Raw genomic sequence first — 21,203 nt, 5'->3', positions numbered from 1 at the left:
TCCCGGAAGATCAGCCTCACCTGCTACTAACAGCTGCAACGACAGCATCAGGGCGGTGGAGGAACCATTTACTCCAATGGCACGTGTATTGGTGGTGTGCGTTGTCACCACCTCCATCTCCGGTTGGTTGACCGTGGCCGCGCTCGTCGCGGTCGCGGGAAGCAAAACAAGTTAACAAAGAACCGCGACGTCGCGGAAACACCGAACCGAACAGCCTAGCTGAAGAGACTAGCCTGTCGGGACGTGCGTAATGACGCACCAACAGCATACGCTATACAGTAACGTCGCCGGCATCGGTACCGTAGTCACATGGCATGACGTGCGAGCACGTGTTTGTAGAGAGCGCCGGCCGCAGCCGCACTAGATTTCCATTTTTTTTCATCGATTTTTCATTGCCTAGTTATCCGTCACCACCTGCTGGACGTTCGTTATGCTTCTTTAAGCAGCTCGATGACTCTCTTCGATGCCATCGAACTCGGGTGCAGTTTAGTTTCGCCGTCTCCAGACGCGCTAGAGCGGTTGCGGTCGTGCTACGAAGTCGTTTCTGTTCGTTTGAATTTTGTGTCACAAGTTGGAAGTCACATTATTCTGCTACTTTCAGTGCACAGTGGTACTGACGCGCATTTAGATTGGTTGTTTGAATTTGAATATTTCAATATTTATATCCATCCTAGTGGTAGCAACACACAAGATGCTGGTTCCGTTTCTCGTTTTTTTCGAAGCGAAATCTGTGAAAGCAAGATAGAGCAAAACTGAGGTGGCAAGTTCAATACCCTTCGTGGTTCTTACCAAATCCCGCGACGAGTCCGAAACTCCGATGATACTCCTGCAAATAGTTTGGTGCAGTGTGGACGAGTACCTGCTCCGTAATACCTTGCCACAAGAGTACCTGAGTCTCCTATAAGTGCATATGAAGTGCATATCGGGTGCTAGGTCACTGGCAAATCTCGCGAAAGTATTATTTTTAACCTGCACCGAATCCACAAGGCGTCGGAGCTGATTCATCTTACACTGTTACCCTTTTTCAATTCCACTGCTCCGTTGTACACGATATTTTCTTTCTACCCTGGATTAAGGTGTGATATTTCCAAATCTCGTTATCCAATAGCATTCCAAAAAACCAACACATGTAGTTGCGAGTGTCTTCTATTGAGTGTTATAAATAATTATTCATTTAGATGAAGGATGGCTTGTCGTGATGGAAATAGTGGAGTCATTCGCTGTTCTTAAACTTAATCTGCATTCAGTGGTCGTTCTTTCTTGCCTTCGATCACAGGTTACCCCGTATGTGGCTTCATCGTGTCTTTTTTGCTTCCTTTGTATTGGTGGTCTCTATGAGCATTGGAGGGTGGAGGGTTCCGGATTCACTTTCTTTGGCTATACTGGCCACCACACTACCGTTTACGGCTGGCATGCTACCCGAATGTCTGTGATGTAATGTAGAGAAACCTTCGTCTGTGTTTGATAGCGACGGTTGATCATGTTCGTCCTGCTGCGATGATGCAGCCGTTGACACCGTGATGTGATTTTCTACGTAGGTCGTCGCCATCGTTGGCGACCCTTGTCCGATTTGTTGTTCCTGTCTCTGCTGATGTTGCCCGCCGGCTGATGAAGGATGGTTTGGATGTAGATGGTTCAGATTGCCGGCGGTCTGATAAATGCTGGACTCGAAATGGCTGCTGTAGTTAAAAAGGGCTCTGAGGCTGTGTTCGGTCGCGATATTACCAACCAACCAGCCGCAGGAGGGGAGGAACACGTGCGAGCCATATGTATGTTGAGACAGGACGTTGATGTTCGAAAGGTTCGTGTAAATCATGTACATAACGGAGAGGAAAGAAAGAAACATAAGTAACCAAAAACAGAACACCGTTAGATGTTGTGTAACAAGAAGTCGAATCAAGTACCATTAAGAATACATCACACCAAAGATATACCATTGTGTTAGTCACTGTTAGTGTCGTTAGTGTTATGTTTTCTACTAAGCGTTTAAACACTAAACATATATGTAAGTAATTAGTAACCAATACCAACAACATTGTTTCCTCCAACACAAAAAGGTAATGTAGATTCTTTTCAAAAAGTTCATTAAGTCGTTCTTTTATATATAAGAAAAACTCACAAGCACAAGACGCACGGTCACTTTATTGTCCATCTCTTTGCTGGTGGTATGATTAAGCGGAAACCAAAATCAAATACACAACACTCACGCTACGCAATGTGCAATGCATTAAATGATAGCTCAATAGGTTTTAACGTTCTTAAACTTTCGGGCCTATCGCTTCACGTTAAACTAACACTTTCGCTCTGGTAATGATATACTTTTTCTTATTGAAAAAACAAGACTTCCCTGCTACCACTCTTGACCTAATCTTCTAATATCAGTTCATTTATGTTGGCAAAAGGTAAGGCATGCCCTACTTTCTTATCACTGCGCATATTATTTATACTTGTGCCACACTGCGCACCACTGCTGTATCGACTGTTTCGGTTCTTATACTCTTTCATTTCATTTTTTTATCGACTAGAGATCATATGCCTCACTCCCCGCCAACGAACGTGATTGATCGAAAAGAACAAAATGTTACACAATACTTATTTGTAATATCCGAAAGTATCAACACTTGCTGCCTACCAGTTTGGCTGTATAAAGTTTAATCTAACTCGAACGAACGAGCAAAAATATGAGAATAAATATAATATCAAAAACCGAAATAACCGTAAGTTATCATTTTCATTTTAGTTACACTCATAGACTCAAAGAGCGAACGACACAGACACACACGTGGAAGTGATAAGTATGGACGAGTGATACTACACTAGTAGCAATGAAATGTGAAAGTAAATGAAATGAAGATGTTTTTATAATTAATGAACAAATAAATAAAAGCGTAACGTAAAGACAGGAATCTAGCAACGTAGAGTAAGTCGAGGATCTAATTGGTCAAAACAGTGCAATGGTCGTACATACAGCTCGATTACGTCAAGTACAGGGGGCGTTCTAAGAAGGAAGCGTATTGCGGTAGCTTGGCAGTGGGGAGATTTCCTCCTTAACCTCTCCTTTCGTCCGTCGTGCATGTGCCTGTCTGATCTAAGGTGCTCATGACTACTGATCCTCTAATCCTATTCGACGGCACTATTGTTAGACTGACTACTGTGATGCGTCAAAACTCGGCTCAAACTGGTTAATTAAATGTTTTGTGGAACAATTTCAAGCGGAAATCGGATCGGATAAACTAGAATCACCTAATACGCCATCTTCGAGCGTACCAACAAGCAGTAGCTTAGCAAGCGATTAATGAATGATTGCCACTATTGCGGCTGCAGTGGCATCAGCGGTCGCGATCAGTTGATCATGAACGTAAGATAGCTAAGAAAGATGAAATAGTTCTCCACTAACCGGGCGCACAGCTCACGCCGCACGGTGGCGGTGAATTTGTTGAACAGGCAGAGCGTGGCCGCCGTCCCGAACACTACGTTGTACAGCAGTACGATCATAAAGTTGCCCAGCCACTCGATCTCACCAAAATCGCCGAGCAGATCGAAGTTTGTAATACCTTGATGGAAGAAAGAATGAAAGGTTAGTATCATGATTGCGTTGCAAGTGCAATTGGCCCCTCTATCTTACCTAGAATGCGCGCTAGAAGTGGAAGCGCTGAGCTGAGTATCAGAACGAGACCACAGTTAAATATCAGCTGCGTCAGGGACGTCTTGCGTCGTCGGGGGCGAACATTGCGCATAAACGGCATCGTATAAAGCCCAACCGCCGATGTAACGCCCAGGTATGTAATGATACAAACCTCGAGCGTTGCACCGAGAGGCCCAAGCTTCGAGAGTGATGTGATACCCAGAGTAAATTGCTGCAAGTGAAGGCAAGAAATCAAAATGAGTTACGAGGGCCTCTGGTACCGCGGTTTATGTTTACTTACTCTTGTGCTCAGCGGTACCGCCTTGATGCCGATCAGCAGCTCGAGTGTATTTTGCACGACCAGCAGAACGGTGATGCCGGTCAGAATAAGCAGCAGCAGCATCGCTATCGGATAGACCAGATTCCTCTGGAGAGCCGAAGAGCTGCGTTGCTTCTCTGTAAATGAACGCAACAGGATATTAGACACAAAAAGTTCGAAGTCTTGAAGGAGATCTCCACAACTTACCTAACACTTTGCGCTCAGACTCCAATTCTCTCAGTCTTGCGAATAGTTTGGCCGACTCGCTTGCGGTGCCCTCTGCGGTATTCTTGATTTGATACAAATCATCCAACCCGGAGCAAAGCTTCGCTGGCGTAAGATCAATCGTTGTCACATTTCTTAGTTCTGCAAAAAAAAAACATTGAAATTTGAATTAATTACCGCTTTCATCGCTACCGCATTACAGCGTATCTCATCGTGCTGCTTACCTATGTTTAGATTAACATTAGCCAGCTTACGCTTCACTGTCGCTTCCTCGATGTTGAACGCGTGGAACTCCTCGTTGACATCGCGTAGCAGGTTTGGCTTCACCAGTACCTGGCCCACCACACCGAACAGTCTTACGAAACCCATCGGGGTGCAAACTGTGCAAGATGCGAGAAAGAAAAAAAAAGTTACTATACTGCTCCAGATTCCACATAATCGAAATGGCATGTCGCGTATTTTGTTACATTTTTACGACTGCCGTCCCAGAGTTGGTTTACATCGACCAAAAATGGCAATGTAGCCATAGCAGGCCATTCGGTAATGCAACAACACAGAACAAGCAAATCCAAACAGCAACGTTTGGCGGTTGCCAAGGAGATGAACTTCGTACCAGACTCTTGTCGGAACACAAAGGGTTCGGTCGGGCACTGTTCCTGCCGCTGCTGGCTACCAACCAATCAACAAGCGGCTCCGAAGTTAACAAACAAGCAAAAACTTTTGACTTTTCGGTTTGACGGCCCTTTTCGGTTGTCGTGCAACGGACGTGTAAGGAAGCGGTTCCCTGTGGTTCCAGCCATCAAACGAGAGTTGCAACCACAGCAACCATGATGTCCAAGGAGGACGAGGAAGCTTTCGAAGCCGGATTAAGTAAGGTGGATGAAGTGATGAGAATTCTCGGTCTAATGACGAGTGGTGATAAGACCAAGGAACAGATGGGTGTCGCATTTGCCGATCAGTAAGTATGATCACGTCACACAAGGTTGCGTGACAAATCATCTCGCTTTTCTTTGCTTTGTTGGCCAGATTTCTTGGCACCGACAGTGCCACCAAACAGAAAGAGGAAACGAATGTGGAAAATTTTATCGTGCGTGTGAACCAGGAGCGAACGGTCATCAACCGGAAGGCCGTGATGGCCACAGATGACCCACCCCTCGAGCAGCCGATGCAGGATAAGTATGCGTTTATGGCCGAAATCGAGCGAGATGCGGCACGTCGGGCATCGGAACGGAAAGAGCGGGAGCAGGTTGCACAAGGATTGCGACGCTCCGGCAATCGTGCGTTCCGGCGAGCCGAATACGAAAAGGCAATCAACATGTACTCGAAAGCGATCGATCAGATCCGCGACAGTCCAATCTTGTACAACAACCGTGCGCTAGCCTACATCCGGCTCGAGCTATACAAGCGTGCGATCATTGATTGTGATTTCGTGATTAGCAAGCTGGACGAGAAAAACTTGCGCTCGTGGATATTCCGTGCGCAGGGCTACTACCGTCTCGGGGAGACGAAAGCGTACGAGAAAAGTGTGGCCGAAGCGCGGAAACACAATCCACGAGAGCTAAGCTACATCGATCGGATCGTGCGCGAAATCGAAGGAAAGGCCGCAGTACCCGCAGCGACGATGAACGAGGATCAGGAAGGAGTCACGTCACTAGATAGCGACCTGGATCCCTCCGCCGTTGCCCTGGCTAGCGGAGGAGATCATCGTTTTGCGAAACCGCTCCCGATGGATGACGTACAGTCGACATCATCGGGTGATAATTCGGAGACATAAAATCGATTGTAATTTGAGATTAAAGACAGCTATAAGACCATCACAAAATGGTATCGAATGGTTTCCTTCCTGTTTTTCCTTGAATTTGGCCAACACCCGCAGAACCGAAAAAAAAGACAAACCCCAAATTCGAAGAACAAAACCACATCACCTTGATGATAGACTGTCCTCCGACAGGGTTGCGGTTGATGTGCGCTTTGTTTACAACGCTATTGATTTAACTTGGTTGCTCTGCTGCGCCATGAGACCAGGACAAGGTGGTCGTGGTCGTGGACGCTACCCCCAACTGCTGCCCGTGACAGCTGTCTGCACCACGCTCATAGAGTTGAAGTTAGTGCGTAGCATTCAGCAACCGTATCGTTCAATCAGCACTTTGCGGAATAATGATTATCTACCATTAGAGAAGCCCATCCGGGGCGAAAGGTCTTGACCTTTTCTCAACGGGAAGTAGAGGGTAATGGTTCCTTATCGTCTTTCTTTTGGCTTTTAAAACAACTTTAACGTCAATTTTGATGCAATAGTTGTACTAATTGATGCTTTACAATTTGTAATGGCCACATATAGTCACCTTATCTAAGATCATCAATATATTGATCGGTGACGTTACCGCTTCATTACTTACCTAATAGTAAAAGTACTCCTAAAAACGATACACATGAGTACAAGAATGGCAGATGAAATCTCCCTACATCTGAAAGAAAATAACACACGAGAAACGCGGATTATGCATCGTACAAAATCTGAACAAAACGCAACGAATCTTCGGTATGGTGCGCCTTTACTTACTAAATAATGCCTGAAAGATGCTCCGTTCGGGATCACCAAGCGCAGCAATCAAGTACGTGGTGCAGAGCACGGTAAATGCGACCAGCGAGAACACGGTAAATGTCTCGTACACACGTGCCATAACGCCCTTCTTGTACCCGCTGAAGCCCGTCGACTCGGTGAAGAGATACGAGAACGGTAGCAACACAAACAGTGCCAGGTTGGAGAACAGAAACACATAGTTCCATAGACCTATCGCCGGAGGAAGATCAAAACAATGAAGTAAGCAGTGGGACGGCCTTTTGGATCATCTACTTTACCTTGTATAAGCGAGCTGTTTAACCATTTCACGTAGTAGCTGTTCGGATAGAGTATCAGTACCTCGTTACTGGCGATCGAAATCGGGAGCAGTAGCGCTGCACCAACCGCTACCGCCAACGAAAAGGTGCATAACCACAGACTGCACCCAACCGGATGTTGATCGAGCATTAGCGCAGAAACGAAACCGAGGAGAATAAGGGAAGCAAAGTTCAATTGTCAGTAAAATTATGAAGCGAAAGCTGCCAACGAAGCGAAACGTAGATTGACGGACGTGCACCTACCTTATTCTGTAAACTGTAATTTCATCTTCATCGTTTGAATACAAATCAGCACGATCGCGTCTCCGGAATCGCATGATCAGCGCATAGCTACCAAGGTAAAGCAGCAGGAATAGTAACATAAAAATCTGGAAAGAAAAGAAACAGAAATATGATGCGGATTATTAGTTTCATCGAGCGGAAGGCCGGCTTCGGGTCGAAATGAAATAATAACTTTGGTCTTCGTCTGCAATCATCATCCGACGATCTGGTGGGGGCAACTCCTGATGCGATTGAAACATGCTAAAGAATGCTGCGCCACAAGTGGTACACACATTGCCTCCGTCTTCCTTCAAAACAGGTTTGTTTATTCGGCGCGGGGGCCACCTTCATTATTGCTTTTCCGTTTTTGGGCGGCCAACATAGAACCGATGCAGTGCACAGAGCACGTAGCAGTGTAACGGATAGGTTGGGGCCTTTGGTTTACGCTACAGACTGTATGAGGGTGCATTGTGTGGAAAAAGAGATCCCCATGATGCGTTCATGATGGGAGACAAGATGCGATCAGTGTTGTATAAAATAGCTCCATCGCTTCACAGTCCACTAACGCTGAAGTCTAGTATGCTTGACGACTAAAGTGTTCAATTATGTCCCGACCGGTCATTGTAAATGCGCCGTGGTTCAGCATCACTGATCACATTGATCGCTTCCTAAAAGCCCATTGTTTCGATTTGCAGTGCAGTCCATTCCTCCGGTGTGCACCAGGGACACAGAGCATTTATACAAGTGTACAAAGGTGCTGCACCTCCTCTAATTGCTTAGTCAGCTTCCTGAATTCAAATGCCGTAGCGGAACTCTTTGCTTATCATTTAAAAAGTCGTGCAGTTTTGTTTAAAAAAAAAGAGGTCATCAAAGTTACCTTCCAATTGACACCAACGTCAACCTATGGTAACGCGTACAATGGAATCGATGATCGGTACCGTTTAATCATATTCAGTGGCCCCGTTTTCGGCGTCGGCGACAACAACGACAACGACGACGACAGTACCAGAATGACATCCAACTGGCAAAATCACCTCACAAGCCACGTTCCGCCAAATCGGGGGTCGATTGATCGATTTGTAACGAGACCGAGATACTGTTTCTTCACACCGATGCATTCCACAAATACCCAAGTCCCAAGTAGTAAACATACGGTCACAGTGTCTACACTCAGTCTAGACATTCGTGGCAGCTTGCGCACCGACCAGAACGATCGAACGATAGTGACGAAGACTGCTGGTCACGAAACGATTGATTAGTTTTATGGGGTGCAGACGACGTTCTCTTGTTTTGGATCGATTTGTCGGTCTCTTTCTCTCTTCGGTATCGCCAAAAGCAACGGATCTTTGCGTGATTGCGTGCTGGTTCGTTTGTATACACAGTCGAGACGCGAAGGAGAAAGCAAAGAAATGTTACTGTTGTTCTGGATTAATTTGCTTACTTAACACCAACATCATCATCTTCATCATCACCAAGCGGAACAATGTTTAATGGTTTTGAATTGTTTGTGACATCGGACACTTGTTGGTGCCATGCACCGTCGAATCTTTAAGTGTTTGCGCTTTGCTTAAGATGATTTCGGTAAACAATCGCCTGGCATGCTTCGTGGCTTTCGAAGACAGCATCGATAAACGATGATAAACGCGGCAAAAGGCCAAATTTCTATAAAGAGTATAGACGCTGGCTACCAAAATGCCATCAGCCCCAGTCATCCGTGTTTGTCGTAAGAAGGGTGTTCTTTCATTGGCAAACCACATTTGCCAGTCAATAGCAAATCAACATTAATCATCGTTCGATCATACTCTGGGCTACTAGGATTGCGGTTGTTCGAGGATGGCTTACTTTGGTCACGAAATCGAACCCGGGTGGCGTGTGGCATGCAATCGCAGGAAACGTTGCACAAATTCGTAACAATTTCATTCCAGGACCCACCTTCCACTCAGCTCTGCGTGTGCCCAAAAAACGTGAAACAAAATGGATTGCATGTTTGCACGAAACAAACGAGCGCACCGAGACGACCTGCCGCTTAGCGAGGCGCCACCGGTGTACAGAGGATGAATTCAAATCCAATAATAGTGATACCGAACCGTGTGTGTGTGTGTGTTTGGTGCGAGAAGGTGGCACACCTTGGCCGATTCGATGACGACCAAAGTGCAACCTGAGGAACGAAGATCGCAATGAGTGATGGTAAGCGAAAGCGAAGGGGCAAACGGGAAGCTTTAAATAGCTAATCCTTTTCTTTCTCTCTGTTAGTGTAGAAGGACCGCGGTCGATGATGACAAGTCGGATGAAAGTACAGCAAACGGGCGCCGCCTGCCAGCCAGTGGATTCTATTTCTGCCCGGCATGGTGTCGTGTGCCACGCGAACTGCAGACGGTTCCCTTCATCCTCTCTTTACTATAGCTTGTTGCTTGGTTAACGGCACGATAGCGGAGCAATTAGCAGCGTTGTAGAGTGGCAGAGCTCAATGAAAGTAGTTTGCTTGTGTGCAGAGAATGTCACTTCCTTCCTTTCTTTCTTTCGTGTAGCATAATAATCTCAATCAAGAGAATCAAGTTCAATGTGCGGTGGTGTCGATTAAACATGTGTCGTACACAACCTTCTTCCTGGCTTCTCTTTCAACGGAAATTGCTGCGACACACAGGCACACATATCCCGTCACTTGTTCTGGATCCGATAAGATAGTCGAGCATAAGCCAAACATAAGCGACATAACGCTTCTCCCCTTTAACATCGAATCGAAACAACGCACGTCAAGCAGCGCTTGTCCGTTTGAACGGCTGCTAAAAGAACGTACCACGAAACCCGACCCCTTCTTCTATCAGTTGTGTATGTGGACGCTCTCTGCTACCACTTCTTTGTTTACAAAGTCACAGAATCTCGCGGCGTCTCATGGAATGACGACGCGGAGTGGAATCCACGTCACAGCGCACGCGGAATGGAACGGAGTTACGTCGTAGTAAACAACAGGTCCAGCTACTGCACATCGAAACCGATTCACTGGACGCGCTTCCTGAGGGGAACGACCCAGGAAGATTGTTTTTATGTTTTGCCAAAACATTTTTTTTTTTGGGATGATCACAAAGAGACGAGGACGCCTTGCTGCAACTCTCGCTCTCCGTGGTGTACACGATCCAACATCACGGTGTTTAGCATAATGGCATCATAATGTATTTTCCAAAAAAACAATGTTTCATTTCGTTATCTCTCGCTCTCTTTCTCGGTACCAGTTAATTGGGAACGAGGTTATCGGTAGCGGTACAAGGACAACGGAATGCTAAAAGTAATTGCGATAAGCGACGCTACATCAGCATACCTTCTCTTGGCATAGTAACATTCCAAATTTTGATAATAACACGCATGATGTACATGATTAACAGAAAACGAAGTCCTTGGTTTGCTCCAGGAAACGGTCATGGATGAGCTATGAATGGAACCACAAATCAGTAAATGGGAAAGATCACCAGTGTGATTCGTTATGCAATGCATCGCGACCCCTCTACCATCTTCACGGATCAAACGAAAGGAATCGATTTCTCTTCGTGGGACACATTTCTTATGGGCCCTGCGATAGAGCGAAAAGAAGGAAGGCAGCCAAAAGCGAGGAATTTTGATTGGCTTATTAAATACCAAAACGAGCCCTGCACAGTTTAGCCCCGGACTTTCTTTCTACCACCAAGAGGTGCCTGGCGCTTCTTTCGATGAGGTTTCTGACCATTCACTTCCTTCTAGAACCGGACAGTAGACAACAACCGATCATGTTCGTTTCTACTGACCATCTTATACATTATGCAAGTGGCTGAGCGACCCATGAGCAGCAGAATCGCACTTCAAACGGTGCTTCTGCGAGGCTAGAGTGGGATCCATCACGAGAAGAAACTGATCCAACGTCGCTAGCAAACGATCACTAACGAGTTAACCATTTAACGGTGAGGAACCGGCCGGTGGCGTCATTGGCCTATAACGGAACAGTGATTCGAGTGGAGGGAATTTGGTCGATTTCTCTGCCTTTCGATTATCAAAATCTTTTTGTTGCTTTCCAGAGAAAATGAGAGAAGATATTGTAGGAAGGAAAGCCCGTTGGAAATCCGAAAACAGGAACCATGCAGCATGTTTCTTCCGTTTGCGGATTCATCTGGAACCGCAATCCGTAGCGAGCGAAACGATGAAATGGTTCCAAAATCGCAAAACACAGGAAGTGAAAGGAAAAATGCATTTCTCGCATTTCGGTTGTGTTTTAAAGGTGATCGCGTACGCGCAACGGTCAAGAGCTGGGTCCTTGATCTTGTTGTGATCTTGTCAATCTCAAATCTTGTTTCTTTGTATAAAAACTGGTTCCAAAAGGACGGAAGGTACGAGCGAATTCTTTTAAACATCGATTTTAGAAAAGTGAAATACAAAATCATTATCATTATTATCCTAACTGCTCTAAATACTGGCGTCTTTTAAAGGCGTACGGAAGGTTACAAGATATTACGCGTACATATACATAGCAAGTGCTTCCATAAGTACAACAAATGGCAATGAAAGGAAGCTGCAACGGTGCTAAAGATAAACACGATCGTGACAGTAATTATAGCCATTCTGCTCACTACCGTGCAAGGTCGACCAGCATGCCAATGAGGTGATTTGTTGCAAATCGTCTCTCAAGCGGTGTCAATGATGTAACGCATCAGCGTGCATACCATGCATGGTCAATGCTCCTCTTACGCCTTTCGTAGCCATTAAGGTGGTCCGGTAGCAAAGTCTAGCGGAGATCTCTGTTATCATTCAGTTTCATTTCACATCACGCAACCAACCTACAAGATGCATAGGGATGCACACCGGTATGGTTCGTGATTTTGAGCGTAACATGGGTGCTGCATAGTTTTGAAAGGAATGTTGTTCGGGGAAAAACACATCGAACTACCAGCTGTGTTGGTAGCTCGGAACCTGGGGTACCTGTGTTTGAGAGGTGTGCCAATTGCCATTGTTTGCAGACGATGCGTGCGATGCTGCTGCGGAGAAGGTACACTCTCCTCGGAAGGTGCACAACATTCCGGTCCTACAAAAGGTGCAGCAGATGCTGATGCCACATTTCGAAGGAAGGGCATGTGCGTGCAATGGAGCGATCTCTAGGATTTTACCTAACGGATACCCTCTACCATCGCCGATCATAATTGTTAAGGCAAACAAAGTTCAACAATAGAATAATATATTCATAGTAATACGGGTGTGGAATGTTTGAATTTGATCAGCAACATTTGAAGCAGCAGATCGCCTAGCTTACTTGGTGAAGACCTTTAATTGGTGTAGGCCTTCTATGATGTTAATGAAACATAGCAAATCTAATAATATTAATTTAAAAGTAATTACTTGCTTTAATTCGTAAGTAATTGAGTAAATTAACAACTATCTTCTTAAGCTAACAAGAAAAGTATGTTAATTCTGATTGGAAGAACCCACGGCCCCTTGCGTCGCCCATCGATTGAAGAAATCGCGCAATCTGCGAGGAAAAGCAATTAACCAGCCGATGCTTCGATCAAAGCAACTCGCGTTCTAGTAAAATCTTGAATTCTCCGAAAGCAAAGCGAAAACCAGATCGAATGCCGCTCGCCACGGGCTTCCATCCTTGGGCATAGATGGTGGTAACGGATGTACGTGGTGTTTGCTGGTTGGCGAGCCTCGATTGCAAACCTGTGCCGTGGCATGCGTGTGCCTGCTTGCTTGCTTGTTGTAGTAGTACACCGCGAAACCGCTACAAGGCCCGCGAATGCAGGTGAGCTAATGAAAGGCGGCACACACAACATACACGTAAGCCTCCTGATAGAAACAGCGTCTACTTAGCGATCTCGCACAGCCCAGACCGCCTTCGAACGGTGTTCAAACAATGGCGACAATCGTGCGCTATCAAGTATCGCGCTTATCAGTCGCGCACCACATTGCATGGGATTATACATACACTCCACATCCTCTTACGGTGGGGCTTTGATTGTGTTTTCGTCATCACCATCAATGGAGCCCTGCATTTAAGGTCAAAGTCAAACTTCCTTACCACCTGGCACCAGGCACCTGGGATGAAATGGGTTCCGTTTGTTATGCAACAAGGACCAAATAGGCTTGGCCTCCTACAAAGCGATTGGGTGGCGCTTGCTAGTGCATTTTGTGCATTTCGCTGCCCCTCTTGCTAGCTAGCACGAATCATGCGCGACTGGCCGGAGGAAGCACCGGTTGCTTCTCGGTGACACGGTGACCCAGTTCAATTCTCCAGGGGCCAGGTTTGGTGCTGAAAACTGGGGATTAACAGTACTCGATACTTACGATATGCTCGCGAACCGTGTTGTGGAACATCTGTTCGCGTATGTCGTGCACCTCCTCTTCCTCGTCCTGCTCCATCGTGGCCAGAATCGAGAGGTTCAACTTGGACGTAATTTTGACGCTTGGATGAGGACGGTGTTGGTACTGTCGTCAGGGATGATTTCGGGGTGTTTTCTCTTCTATCTATGATGTACTACTGATTGGCGTCGTCCAACGCGACAATCTCATGATCGTCGTGGCGTTGCCAAGGCGATACAACCGTTCGTTCCTCTCGCCGCGCAGCCTCTTTGCTTAGTGTGGGCCTCCTAATCACACCTAATCACCATCAACGAATCCACGGAGCACCAAAATATCGCCAAACATGGGTACTTGGTTTGTGCGTTGTGGCGATGGTTATTCCGTTACCCCTGGTTTCCACACTACACACGCACCGCTCGCCGCCTACTGTGTGATAACAGAGGCACTCGGTGAAATTTGCTTTCGGTATTCCGCTAGATCCGGGACAAACCACACCACACCCGCTTTGTACGAGGGAGCGGGGAGTGCGTTATGGCCACTAACTCAACTTTCACTGCGCCAGATGACGACGCGAAGCAAATCAATCGCAGTGGATCCTACTTCGTTAGGCATTCACAATGCACGGGATTTCTAACACTCGTTGCGGCGGCTGCTGCTGGGTCGTCCGTATATTCACGCACGCGACACACCAAATCACGCACGTAGCACACACCGCGGAGATACGGGCAGGAACGGGTGGAAAAGAGAGATTTCTCAGCTGGCGCCCGATTTGCCACTCTTCTTCTTGCCACTACTTCCGAGGCTCGCCAGGTCGGGATTGATATTTTTGTGCTGATCAGCTGCTGCTGCTTCTGGCGTTGTGTGTCGCTCTACATCGCAATCAACGCGTATGATTTTTCACTCACACTTCCTACACCGATATTATCGCTACTCTTCGCTTTTTCAGCTCTTATCAAGAACAACAACACAACACACAAATCGGAAAAGCACGGAAAACACCACGGAAAAACGCAAGATTCGAGGAGCGACGCGAAAACCGTTAGAGCAAGAGCGAAAACGAAGCCACGAATAAAAAAAGGAAGAAACTGACGCGGAGGAAAAATCGATCCCCACTAACACGCACCCGTACAGCAGAGCGGTTGTGGAAACGGAAAAATCAAAACTAGTGAGAGAAAGAGAGAGCGCTATACGTAAAACCAGTAACGATTCCCGCCGATTGATTTCGTGCCGTATTTTTTTAAATTGGAGATGATTCGCGTATTCAAAATGTGGGAAAAGGATTTATTTGTCGCCAGAATTAAGATAGAGTCGTTTATCCGCTGGGACGAATATCATGGAAATTATGGCGGCGCCGCTTAGGACCAAATTGGACACCAAAATTGGTCACCTAGCCTACTGGGACAGGGCTGCTTCCATTAATGTTATTTAGGCGAGAGGAAATTTCCCGTAAAACAATGATAACTGCAATCGAAATCCTACAAAGGTTCTCCAAAAGGCGCTACTCAATAGGTAATGCTCGGCAATATTACTTCCTAAGTATGAATTTATTTGCGTTCCAGTACTGCAGTGTTTTTTACAAGACCCAAGATGTTACGCAGAGTCTTTAGGCGGAAGAAACATCAGCCCCACATCATCGGATCTACTTCTTGCTAGGTCCGGACAGTTCGGCAATAGCCTTCGCCTCGGCTGAAAAACAAAATTGCATGCGATCAGTTTCATCAGATGGCGGTGGTTTTTTTCTTTGATACTTACCTTCCTGGTTTCGCTTCTTCTCCTGGGCCAACTTTGCATCGCGGATCACCTTCTGTTGGGCTTCGATTTCGCGGATGCCAACCTCGCGCTTGGCCAAGCGCTGCTGATGGTAGGCACCGTATGCCACGCCGACGACCAGGAACGACCAACGGCCAAACTGTGGGCACAGGACGATGAAAAGGATACGTTAAGGATGTTGGATAACCCAGCGACGGCACCGGGGCCGGGGCTCCCGTTTCTCCGGCCATCATTACATAATTGTTTTGATTCCTGCGGTGCGCGAATCCGGCATGCTCTCCAGGGGTCCGGCACACCCCCTAACTTACCCGGATCAATGGCGATACACGCACTGGAGCACCAAGATCAGCCATATCGGATTCGGAGGCGGTAAATCGGTAGCAGAACTGCAAAATAGGAGATTTTCTAACAAGAAGTGTGATCCTCGGCACCGCGATAAAGTGCTGAAGTTTGACAGTTCGCGAATGTCGACAGCTGATAGGGCTGTATCGTACCCTCGACAGTCGACAGTCGACAAACGACAGTCCAAAATACAAAGCGGAAAATGGCAACAACCCTGGAAAACGGTTGTTTTGGTTCTTCTTATGTTTTTCTTCTTCCTTTCCGACTTCACAAATCGCCGGATGAAAAAGTGTAATTTTTTAACATTTTTTAACATTTTCGTGAGTGATAATAACAAATTCTAGTCATTTGCAACATCCGCTGCTGTTCTCGTAGAAAAAGTAGCCGAGGAAAACCGCAGCGCGAACGATCCTCAAAAAGTCGAGACTGAAACTACGAAAAAGGATTCTACCTTTCCTTTTACCTAATCATCACCGGCATTAAAATCATGAGTTCTCTTCGGCGTGAGGTAGGTTTTCTTTACATTTAAGCAGGAGGGCGACTCTACCATTTGGTGCATCCTTTTATTAACCTGCTTCTAAAATTTTCCCTCCATGGAAAACAGGCCCTCCGGTGGTACAAAATTCTGCAGCGAACTAAAAATGAGGTCTTTGCCGGGGATTTCCGAACGATCACGGCCGCCAGACAACGTATCCGGGAAGAGTACATCAAGAACAAAGATCTTACGGATGAAAAAGAAATCCAAGAGGTAAGCGCATGTGGGCTCACGGATGTGGCGAGGTTCCAAAAGTGGGTCAAAGCTAACCCGCACCTGCTACTGCTGCTGTTGCTGCGCTAAAAGAAAAAGCATTCTAATGGCATACATTGTTTCTCCATCGGTGATAGAAAATTAAAATTGCGAAGGATGTCGATGTCGAGTTGCGCAGTTCGGTCGTACAGGCCGTGCGAAAGAATCCAACCGTGTTTGGTAAGTGAGCCGTTGGTTGATCTTGGCAGTGGATCAAATCAAACGTTTGATCTCGCGATGAGGGATGATGATGATGATGATGATGCTGACCTTCATATCATATTTGCAGAGGCACGAATCACTCCCGATACGAGAAAGTTGGACAACGTGATGTTCGATCCGGAGGCCGAGCTGCCAGCACCCCGCAGTAAGAAGTGTAATGATAAGAAATAGTCAAATGTCTTCCAATCGTAGCAAAAACAAACTGTTTGTATATAGTTAGAGTAGTTTGTGGGCCTTCCGGGGCGGCAAAATCCAATTCAGGAGCATTTCTGAGACCCTTGGCCGGTGAACGCTTGTAATGCCGAAGAGAACTCACAGTTACGCAATAGACGCTGTAATCGGGTATACTTTGAACGTTTACTTTTCCAAAACGCAATGATATGAACAACAGCTCGAGTTGTGTGATGATGCCGGGGAAAACTTCTATTTTTATTTATTTTTAGTGAAATTGCGAGTACTGCGAACATGTTTCGTGCAGACATATCCTTCACAAACAACCTCGTTGTTCGTTATCTGATTGAAACCTGAAATTGGTGTGCATTATTATGCAATCAAAATATAAAGCAATGTTGAAATCATGTAAAAGTGCTATTATGCTGACGAATTCGGTTTCATTTGGCAGAATCCGAAAACTGAATCAACACCACCATGATTGAGGTAACCCCAGCAACGGCCTGTAAGCAGATGCTTAGTTGTATTTCTAAATTGAACCAACAAAAAATAGTGATATACATACGTTCGCGATAAGCTTCATGTCCAGATCAATCATTCCACCTGCTCGATGGATGTTACGGAGATTAGAAATTTGAGAGATGTAATGCTCAATCTGACGAAATCATTAAAGGAGAAGAAGAACATAATTTTATCCGGTGATGCAAAATACCTAAATCAACGTACCGCACTGTTCGTTTCATCGGTGCACGCTGTTTTGCGTATCGAATAGAGCAGGATAAGCATTTGATCATTCTGCAAGGGACGAACCAAATCAGACCAAATCGCAAATAACAAGTATTAATTCTCCACTTACCTCACTTTGAATCATCCAATTCGGATTTGCGATGAGGTAGTAGAAGCAAAATTTAAAGCAAGTATACAAAAGCTTCAGAACAATGTGGGCTGGTCCCATCCGACCGTTTTTGATGTACTGATAAAGCTCTAGCAGCTCCACATTGATGCTGGCAAAAACGGCCACCACAATCAAAATGAGGACCAGACCGAAATTAGTGTTTACGTTGCCTGCAATGTTCATTGTTTGCAGGTGAAGTATTCGCAATTTTTCTATAACCTCCAGCTGTGGACTCCTTGGACCTTCTTTTTCGGTACGAGTAAGAGTGAGAAATGTAACGGATTTATCATTGTGTGGTAAATATCCATTTCCACGTACGATTGGGGTCAGCTTTATGTTAAGCTTTCGCAGGCAGGACCACAAGTGCACGAACACGCTGTAGTACTGAAGCAAGATCATAAAGCTAACCGTATAGGGTACCACATATACAATCGTCAACGGTAGGGAACCGATATGATCCATCGCCGTCACCAAACCTATAGGTAATGCTAATGCTAGGATAGTGTATAGCGTAAACAGCACTTTAATCGCTTTCCGATTCCTTATCGTCTGAGGACAGTCCTCTATGGTAGCGACATGCTGCACCAAATCGAATACATCGCGCAGATATTGCTCGTACCGGTCCCGCTTTCCTTCACAGCCAATTAATAAATTGCCCACCATTAATATCTGCACGGCATTGACGAAGTAGTAGAGAATTACGATGAAAATTGGAACCGTGGATTCATACAGCAAGCCTGGAAAGTAGAAGAACAGCACAAACAAGGAAGCCACCAATCCACCGGTTACCGCGATCGCAAACAACTTCCGGCAAGTGAGTATCAGGTTGGTGCGGACCCTGCTCGTCGCCGAACGGTGATGCTGCAGGATCGATAGGGGATACGGCGTAAGCGAGACGTATTGCGATAGGCGCAACGTCAACCCGAGCGTAAGGTACACGTTTTGCCGTAGCTTATCCTGTTTCGTATCGCACCAGGCCATATTTCCGAATGCACTGGCTGCCTTAGCGCGCCAGAAAATCGGATTCAGTTAGCGTTCTTTTTAAGTGCATGTTTAAGAATTTATTAATTAAAATTTGATAAGCTATGCTCTTTAGGATTATTAAACCCTTCTTGATGGGCACGCAACCGGTAACATGTTGCGGAATGCATTACATGCTTGCATAGTGCTTGTTGTCCTGCAACTATTCAATTAACGGTAGACTTTTCATGATCATCATACAATATGCAAAATGGAAGAGGCTTCGCATGCGAGTGTCATCATTCAGTAACGATATTGTATCTCCACTACACATGAAACATGCGGTAACAGGTGACTCCATTACGACGGTCGTTCAGATGGAAGCTAGATGGAAGTAAGCGATCGAGTTACGTACTCTTTGATATTAGATCTTGTACTACTCGCTTATTGATCTAGTAACCCGATCGCGTTGCAAACTCTCTCAGCAGGATCCTCACCGCCTAATCGAAGTATGCTGCTCCTTTGTTTTGCATCCACGTTGTTATTCTTACCTCCTGCATTTACGTGACCCCGTGTTCCGTATGGTCTCCAGCATCATACTTCCTTTCAGCATATGTTTCCATATTGCCTTTTGGCAACCGCTCCCGGCGCTGCTGTTTCCCATGGATTTCCCAAGGCTTTTTCTACTTTCCTACCGCCCTCCGTCAACCCAGGGACCGGTGTAGTTACACCCGCGCGAGTGCAGGATCCGTTCGCTGCTCCTTCGGGCAAACAGACTCCATAACACACGCCGTCCGTCCATCCCGCTGACGGCAACGCATGCGCCCCGGTTATATTGATTTTTCCACGGAATTTGTTTTGTGTTGAATCACACACCGTACCAGACCCGAACCGCCACTGGACCACTCTAGGTAGTTGTTCTCCGATTTCCGAGCAACAGCGATTTTCCGATGCACCCGTTTCCCTAACCAGCCTGGCAGACCAGATTAGTATTTTGATCTGGTTAGATTAGTATTTTGCATCGCACGGTGTTAAACGGGTAAGGCAAGGGAAAGACAAAAAAGTGATTCATCCGGGTTCGTTCGTATCCAGTGCGTATGTATTTCATTGCCAGGATTGGATTAAGTTGGATGATAACGTTGAATCATCACAGTGTTTTCCGTTGTATTATCATCGGCTCGTTAGTCCTTTCAAATGCGTAATCACTAGTTCTGGGATTAGAGCTCTGTTATCGCGTAAACGTGTGATTTGAGAAAATATCCTTAAGCTTGTCCTTGCGTGTGTCTCCTTGTGTGTGTATGTGAGATTTCTAGTCGGCGTCGTCTCCTCGGGGGAGCTACGAATCAAAAGACGTCAACATGATATGCGGATGGTAGTTGGATTATCCACCCCCTCCTGCTGCTGGTTGGTTGGTTCCGATTCGTACTACTACTGCTGATGCTGGGTGGTGGCCGGATGCTGTGCCCGATGCTTCTGCCAGGACATTCGTAAAAAACGTCAACAACGAACACTGTTAGCCTTTGGAACGTACCGTACTGCGTAATTTGGGATTGCACATAATAGCATAAGTTTCTGCAAATTCATTCACGTGGAAAACCGTCAATTAGGTAGTGGAAATTCCGCGTGGAAAAAGCAACAGAAAAGTGTGGTAGCTGTGTGGTGAAACACTGCTTCAAGTAGTAGCAGTACCCGACACACACCCCACCCATCTCGGTTACGCAGGGAAAACATCATCCTGGGAAAACAAAGAACAGTCGCTCTTGGTGTAGCCTGTAAAGGACAAAGAGACGAGAGTGCATAACACAAACCGCGACGCTCGGTCGTCGGTGATTCATCCCTACTTGCCCTTCTCGTCTGGAGCTAGCTGGAAAAGGCTAGACGAAAAAGAAAAGGAAGAAGAACTAGCCCTCAAGAGCACATCAAGCGAAAGCGAAGGCGGCTACCCCGGAACCAACCGACCGACCAACGACCATGGCACTGGATTTCGCGGCCACATACAAGGTGCTCGTGCTGGGCGACTCGAACGTCGGCAAGACGTGCATCGTCCATCGGTACTGTGACGAGCGCTACTACGACACCTACATCTCCACGATCGGTAAGTGCTACAGCGAGTATATATCTGGTAATGTTTCTGGTGTGCCTCTGGTGATGCCAAAGGATGCAACCGTGCACTCTACTGCACCACGAGGAGAAAGAAGGCAAGTGAAATGGGTGGGGTGTATGATTGGACCGAAGAACTCGCTCCTTTCAACTCTGCTGTTCGGCAATTCGTCAGGTCAAAAAAGAAATCGATTTTCAGGACACAAATCGAGGGCTCTACTCTTCATATATTTTGAAGGGCACAAACCGATCCGATGATTCATCGACAGGGACCTGCTGCTGCTGCTGCTGCTGATGGAGGCGTGGTATTCGT

The 21,203-nt window shown here is 46.3% G+C and overlaps 6 protein-coding genes across 7 annotated transcripts in view; 3 read left to right on the top strand and 3 right to left on the bottom strand.

Annotated features, from left to right (window-relative positions):
• Positions 1 to 568: 568 nt before the first annotated feature.
• Positions 569 to 14,675, bottom strand: LOC125957402 (protein Lilipod). Of its 2 annotated transcripts, XM_049690076.1 has the most exons (11): positions 13,629 to 14,675; positions 7,311 to 7,435; positions 7,029 to 7,168; positions 6,730 to 6,960; positions 6,566 to 6,634; positions 4,394 to 4,549; positions 4,152 to 4,310; positions 3,927 to 4,081; positions 3,626 to 3,857; positions 3,398 to 3,554; positions 569 to 1,703 (listed from the first exon to the last, which is right to left on the bottom strand). In XM_049690076.1, the coding sequence occupies exons 1-11, from the start codon at positions 13,701 to 13,703 to the stop codon at positions 1,295 to 1,297; spliced, it is 1,908 nt and encodes a 635-aa protein (XP_049546033.1). In that variant the 5' UTR covers positions 13,704 to 14,675; the 3' UTR covers positions 569 to 1,294. The 2 variants fall into 2 exon arrangements, with proteins under 2 accessions (XP_049546033.1, XP_049546034.1); XM_049690077.1 differs by having other exon boundaries at positions 1,570 to 3,554.
• On the top strand, positions 4,997 to 5,943 carry LOC125957956 (tetratricopeptide repeat protein 12). The gene is made up of 2 exons (XM_049691018.1): positions 4,997 to 5,127; positions 5,196 to 5,943. The coding sequence occupies exons 1-2, from the start codon at positions 4,997 to 4,999 to the stop codon at positions 5,941 to 5,943; spliced, it is 879 nt and encodes a 292-aa protein (XP_049546975.1).
• Positions 14,676 to 15,168: 493 nt separating the features above from the next.
• On the bottom strand, positions 15,169 to 15,883 carry LOC125957441 (ATP synthase subunit e, mitochondrial). Its single transcript, XM_049690138.1, has 3 exons — positions 15,722 to 15,883; positions 15,396 to 15,552; positions 15,169 to 15,329 (listed from the first exon to the last, which is right to left on the bottom strand). The coding sequence occupies exons 1-3, from the start codon at positions 15,764 to 15,766 to the stop codon at positions 15,283 to 15,285; spliced, it is 249 nt and encodes an 82-aa protein (XP_049546095.1). The 5' UTR covers positions 15,767 to 15,883; the 3' UTR covers positions 15,169 to 15,282.
• Positions 15,884 to 15,939: 56 nt separating this feature from the next.
• LOC125957436 (complex III assembly factor LYRM7) lies at positions 15,940 to 17,329 on the top strand. The gene is made up of 5 exons (XM_049690129.1): positions 15,940 to 16,046; positions 16,131 to 16,263; positions 16,360 to 16,503; positions 16,641 to 16,722; positions 16,832 to 17,329. Exons 2-5 carry the CDS (start codon positions 16,243 to 16,245, stop codon positions 16,933 to 16,935), a joined length of 351 nt encoding a protein of 116 aa, XP_049546086.1. The 5' UTR covers positions 15,940 to 16,046; positions 16,131 to 16,242; the 3' UTR covers positions 16,936 to 17,329.
• Positions 17,330 to 17,514: 185 nt separating this feature from the next.
• On the bottom strand, positions 17,515 to 18,482 carry LOC125957431 (uncharacterized). The gene is made up of 2 exons (XM_049690119.1): positions 17,792 to 18,482; positions 17,515 to 17,730 (listed from the first exon to the last, which is right to left on the bottom strand). Exons 1-2 carry the CDS (start codon positions 18,290 to 18,292, stop codon positions 17,653 to 17,655), a joined length of 579 nt encoding a protein of 192 aa, XP_049546076.1. The 5' UTR covers positions 18,293 to 18,482; the 3' UTR covers positions 17,515 to 17,652.
• A 1,206-nt stretch (positions 18,483 to 19,688) lies between these two features.
• Positions 19,689 to 21,203, top strand: part of LOC125957425 (ras-related protein Rab-8A) — a 5,832-nt gene continuing 4,317 nt past the window's right edge. The window contains exon 1 of the mRNA XM_049690112.1: positions 19,689 to 20,885. Within this exon, the coding sequence (XP_049546069.1) occupies positions 20,762 to 20,885 (124 nt within the window). The 5' untranslated portion in view covers positions 19,689 to 20,761. The remainder of the gene's footprint in view (positions 20,886 to 21,203) is intronic.

This window comes from Anopheles darlingi, chromosome 3 (assembly GCF_943734745.1).
Source record: "Anopheles darlingi chromosome 3, idAnoDarlMG_H_01, whole genome shotgun sequence".
Taxonomy (NCBI): Eukaryota; Metazoa; Arthropoda; class Insecta; order Diptera; family Culicidae; genus Anopheles; species Anopheles darlingi.
This window is presented reverse-complemented; position numbering and strand designations above follow the sequence as displayed.

What these genes read in the sequence shown, in the direction of transcription:
- LOC125957441 (XM_049690138.1), bottom strand. Translation starts at nt 15,766, where the DNA reads ATGGCTGATCTTGGTGCTCCAGTGCGTGTATCGCCATTGATCCGG. An exon ending in GTGTATCGCCATTGATCCGG is followed by an intron (nt 15,553 to 15,721) that starts GTAAGTTAGGGG and finishes CTGTGCCCACAG; the next exon opens with TTTGGCCGTTGGTCGTTCCT. An exon ending in GAAGAAGCGAAACCAGGAAG is followed by an intron (nt 15,330 to 15,395) that starts GTAAGTATCAAA and finishes TTTGTTTTTCAG; the next exon opens with CCGAGGCGAAGGCTATTGCC.
- LOC125957956 (XM_049691018.1), top strand. Translation starts at nt 4,997, where the DNA reads ATGATGTCCAAGGAGGACGAGGAAGCTTTCGAAGCCGGATTAAGTAAG. An exon ending in GGTGTCGCATTTGCCGATCA is followed by an intron (nt 5,128 to 5,195) that starts GTAAGTATGATC and finishes TTTGTTGGCCAG; the next exon opens with ATTTCTTGGCACCGACAGTG.
- LOC125957436 (XM_049690129.1), top strand. Translation starts at nt 16,243, where the DNA reads ATGAGTTCTCTTCGGCGTGAG. An exon ending in TGAGTTCTCTTCGGCGTGAG is followed by an intron (nt 16,264 to 16,359) that starts GTAGGTTTTCTT and finishes CATGGAAAACAG; the next exon opens with GCCCTCCGGTGGTACAAAAT. An exon ending in ATGAAAAAGAAATCCAAGAG is followed by an intron (nt 16,504 to 16,640) that starts GTAAGCGCATGT and finishes CATCGGTGATAG; the next exon opens with AAAATTAAAATTGCGAAGGA.
- LOC125957431 (XM_049690119.1), bottom strand. Translation starts at nt 18,292, where the DNA reads ATGGATCATATCGGTTCCCTACCGTTGACGATTGTATATGTGGTACCC. An exon ending in ATTGGATGATTCAAAGTGAG is followed by an intron (nt 17,731 to 17,791) that starts GTAAGTGGAGAA and finishes CGTCCCTTGCAG; the next exon opens with AATGATCAAATGCTTATCCT.
- LOC125957402 (XM_049690076.1), bottom strand. Translation starts at nt 13,703, where the DNA reads ATGGAGCAGGACGAGGAAGAGGAGGTGCACGACATACGCGAACAGATG. An exon ending in ACACGGTTCGCGAGCATATC is followed by an intron (nt 7,436 to 13,628) that starts GTAAGTATCGAG and finishes TTTTCTTTCCAG; the next exon opens with ATTTTTATGTTACTATTCCT. An exon ending in TAATGTTAATCTAAACATAG is followed by an intron (nt 4,311 to 4,393) that starts GTAAGCAGCACG and finishes TTTTTTTTGCAG; the next exon opens with AACTAAGAAATGTGACAACG.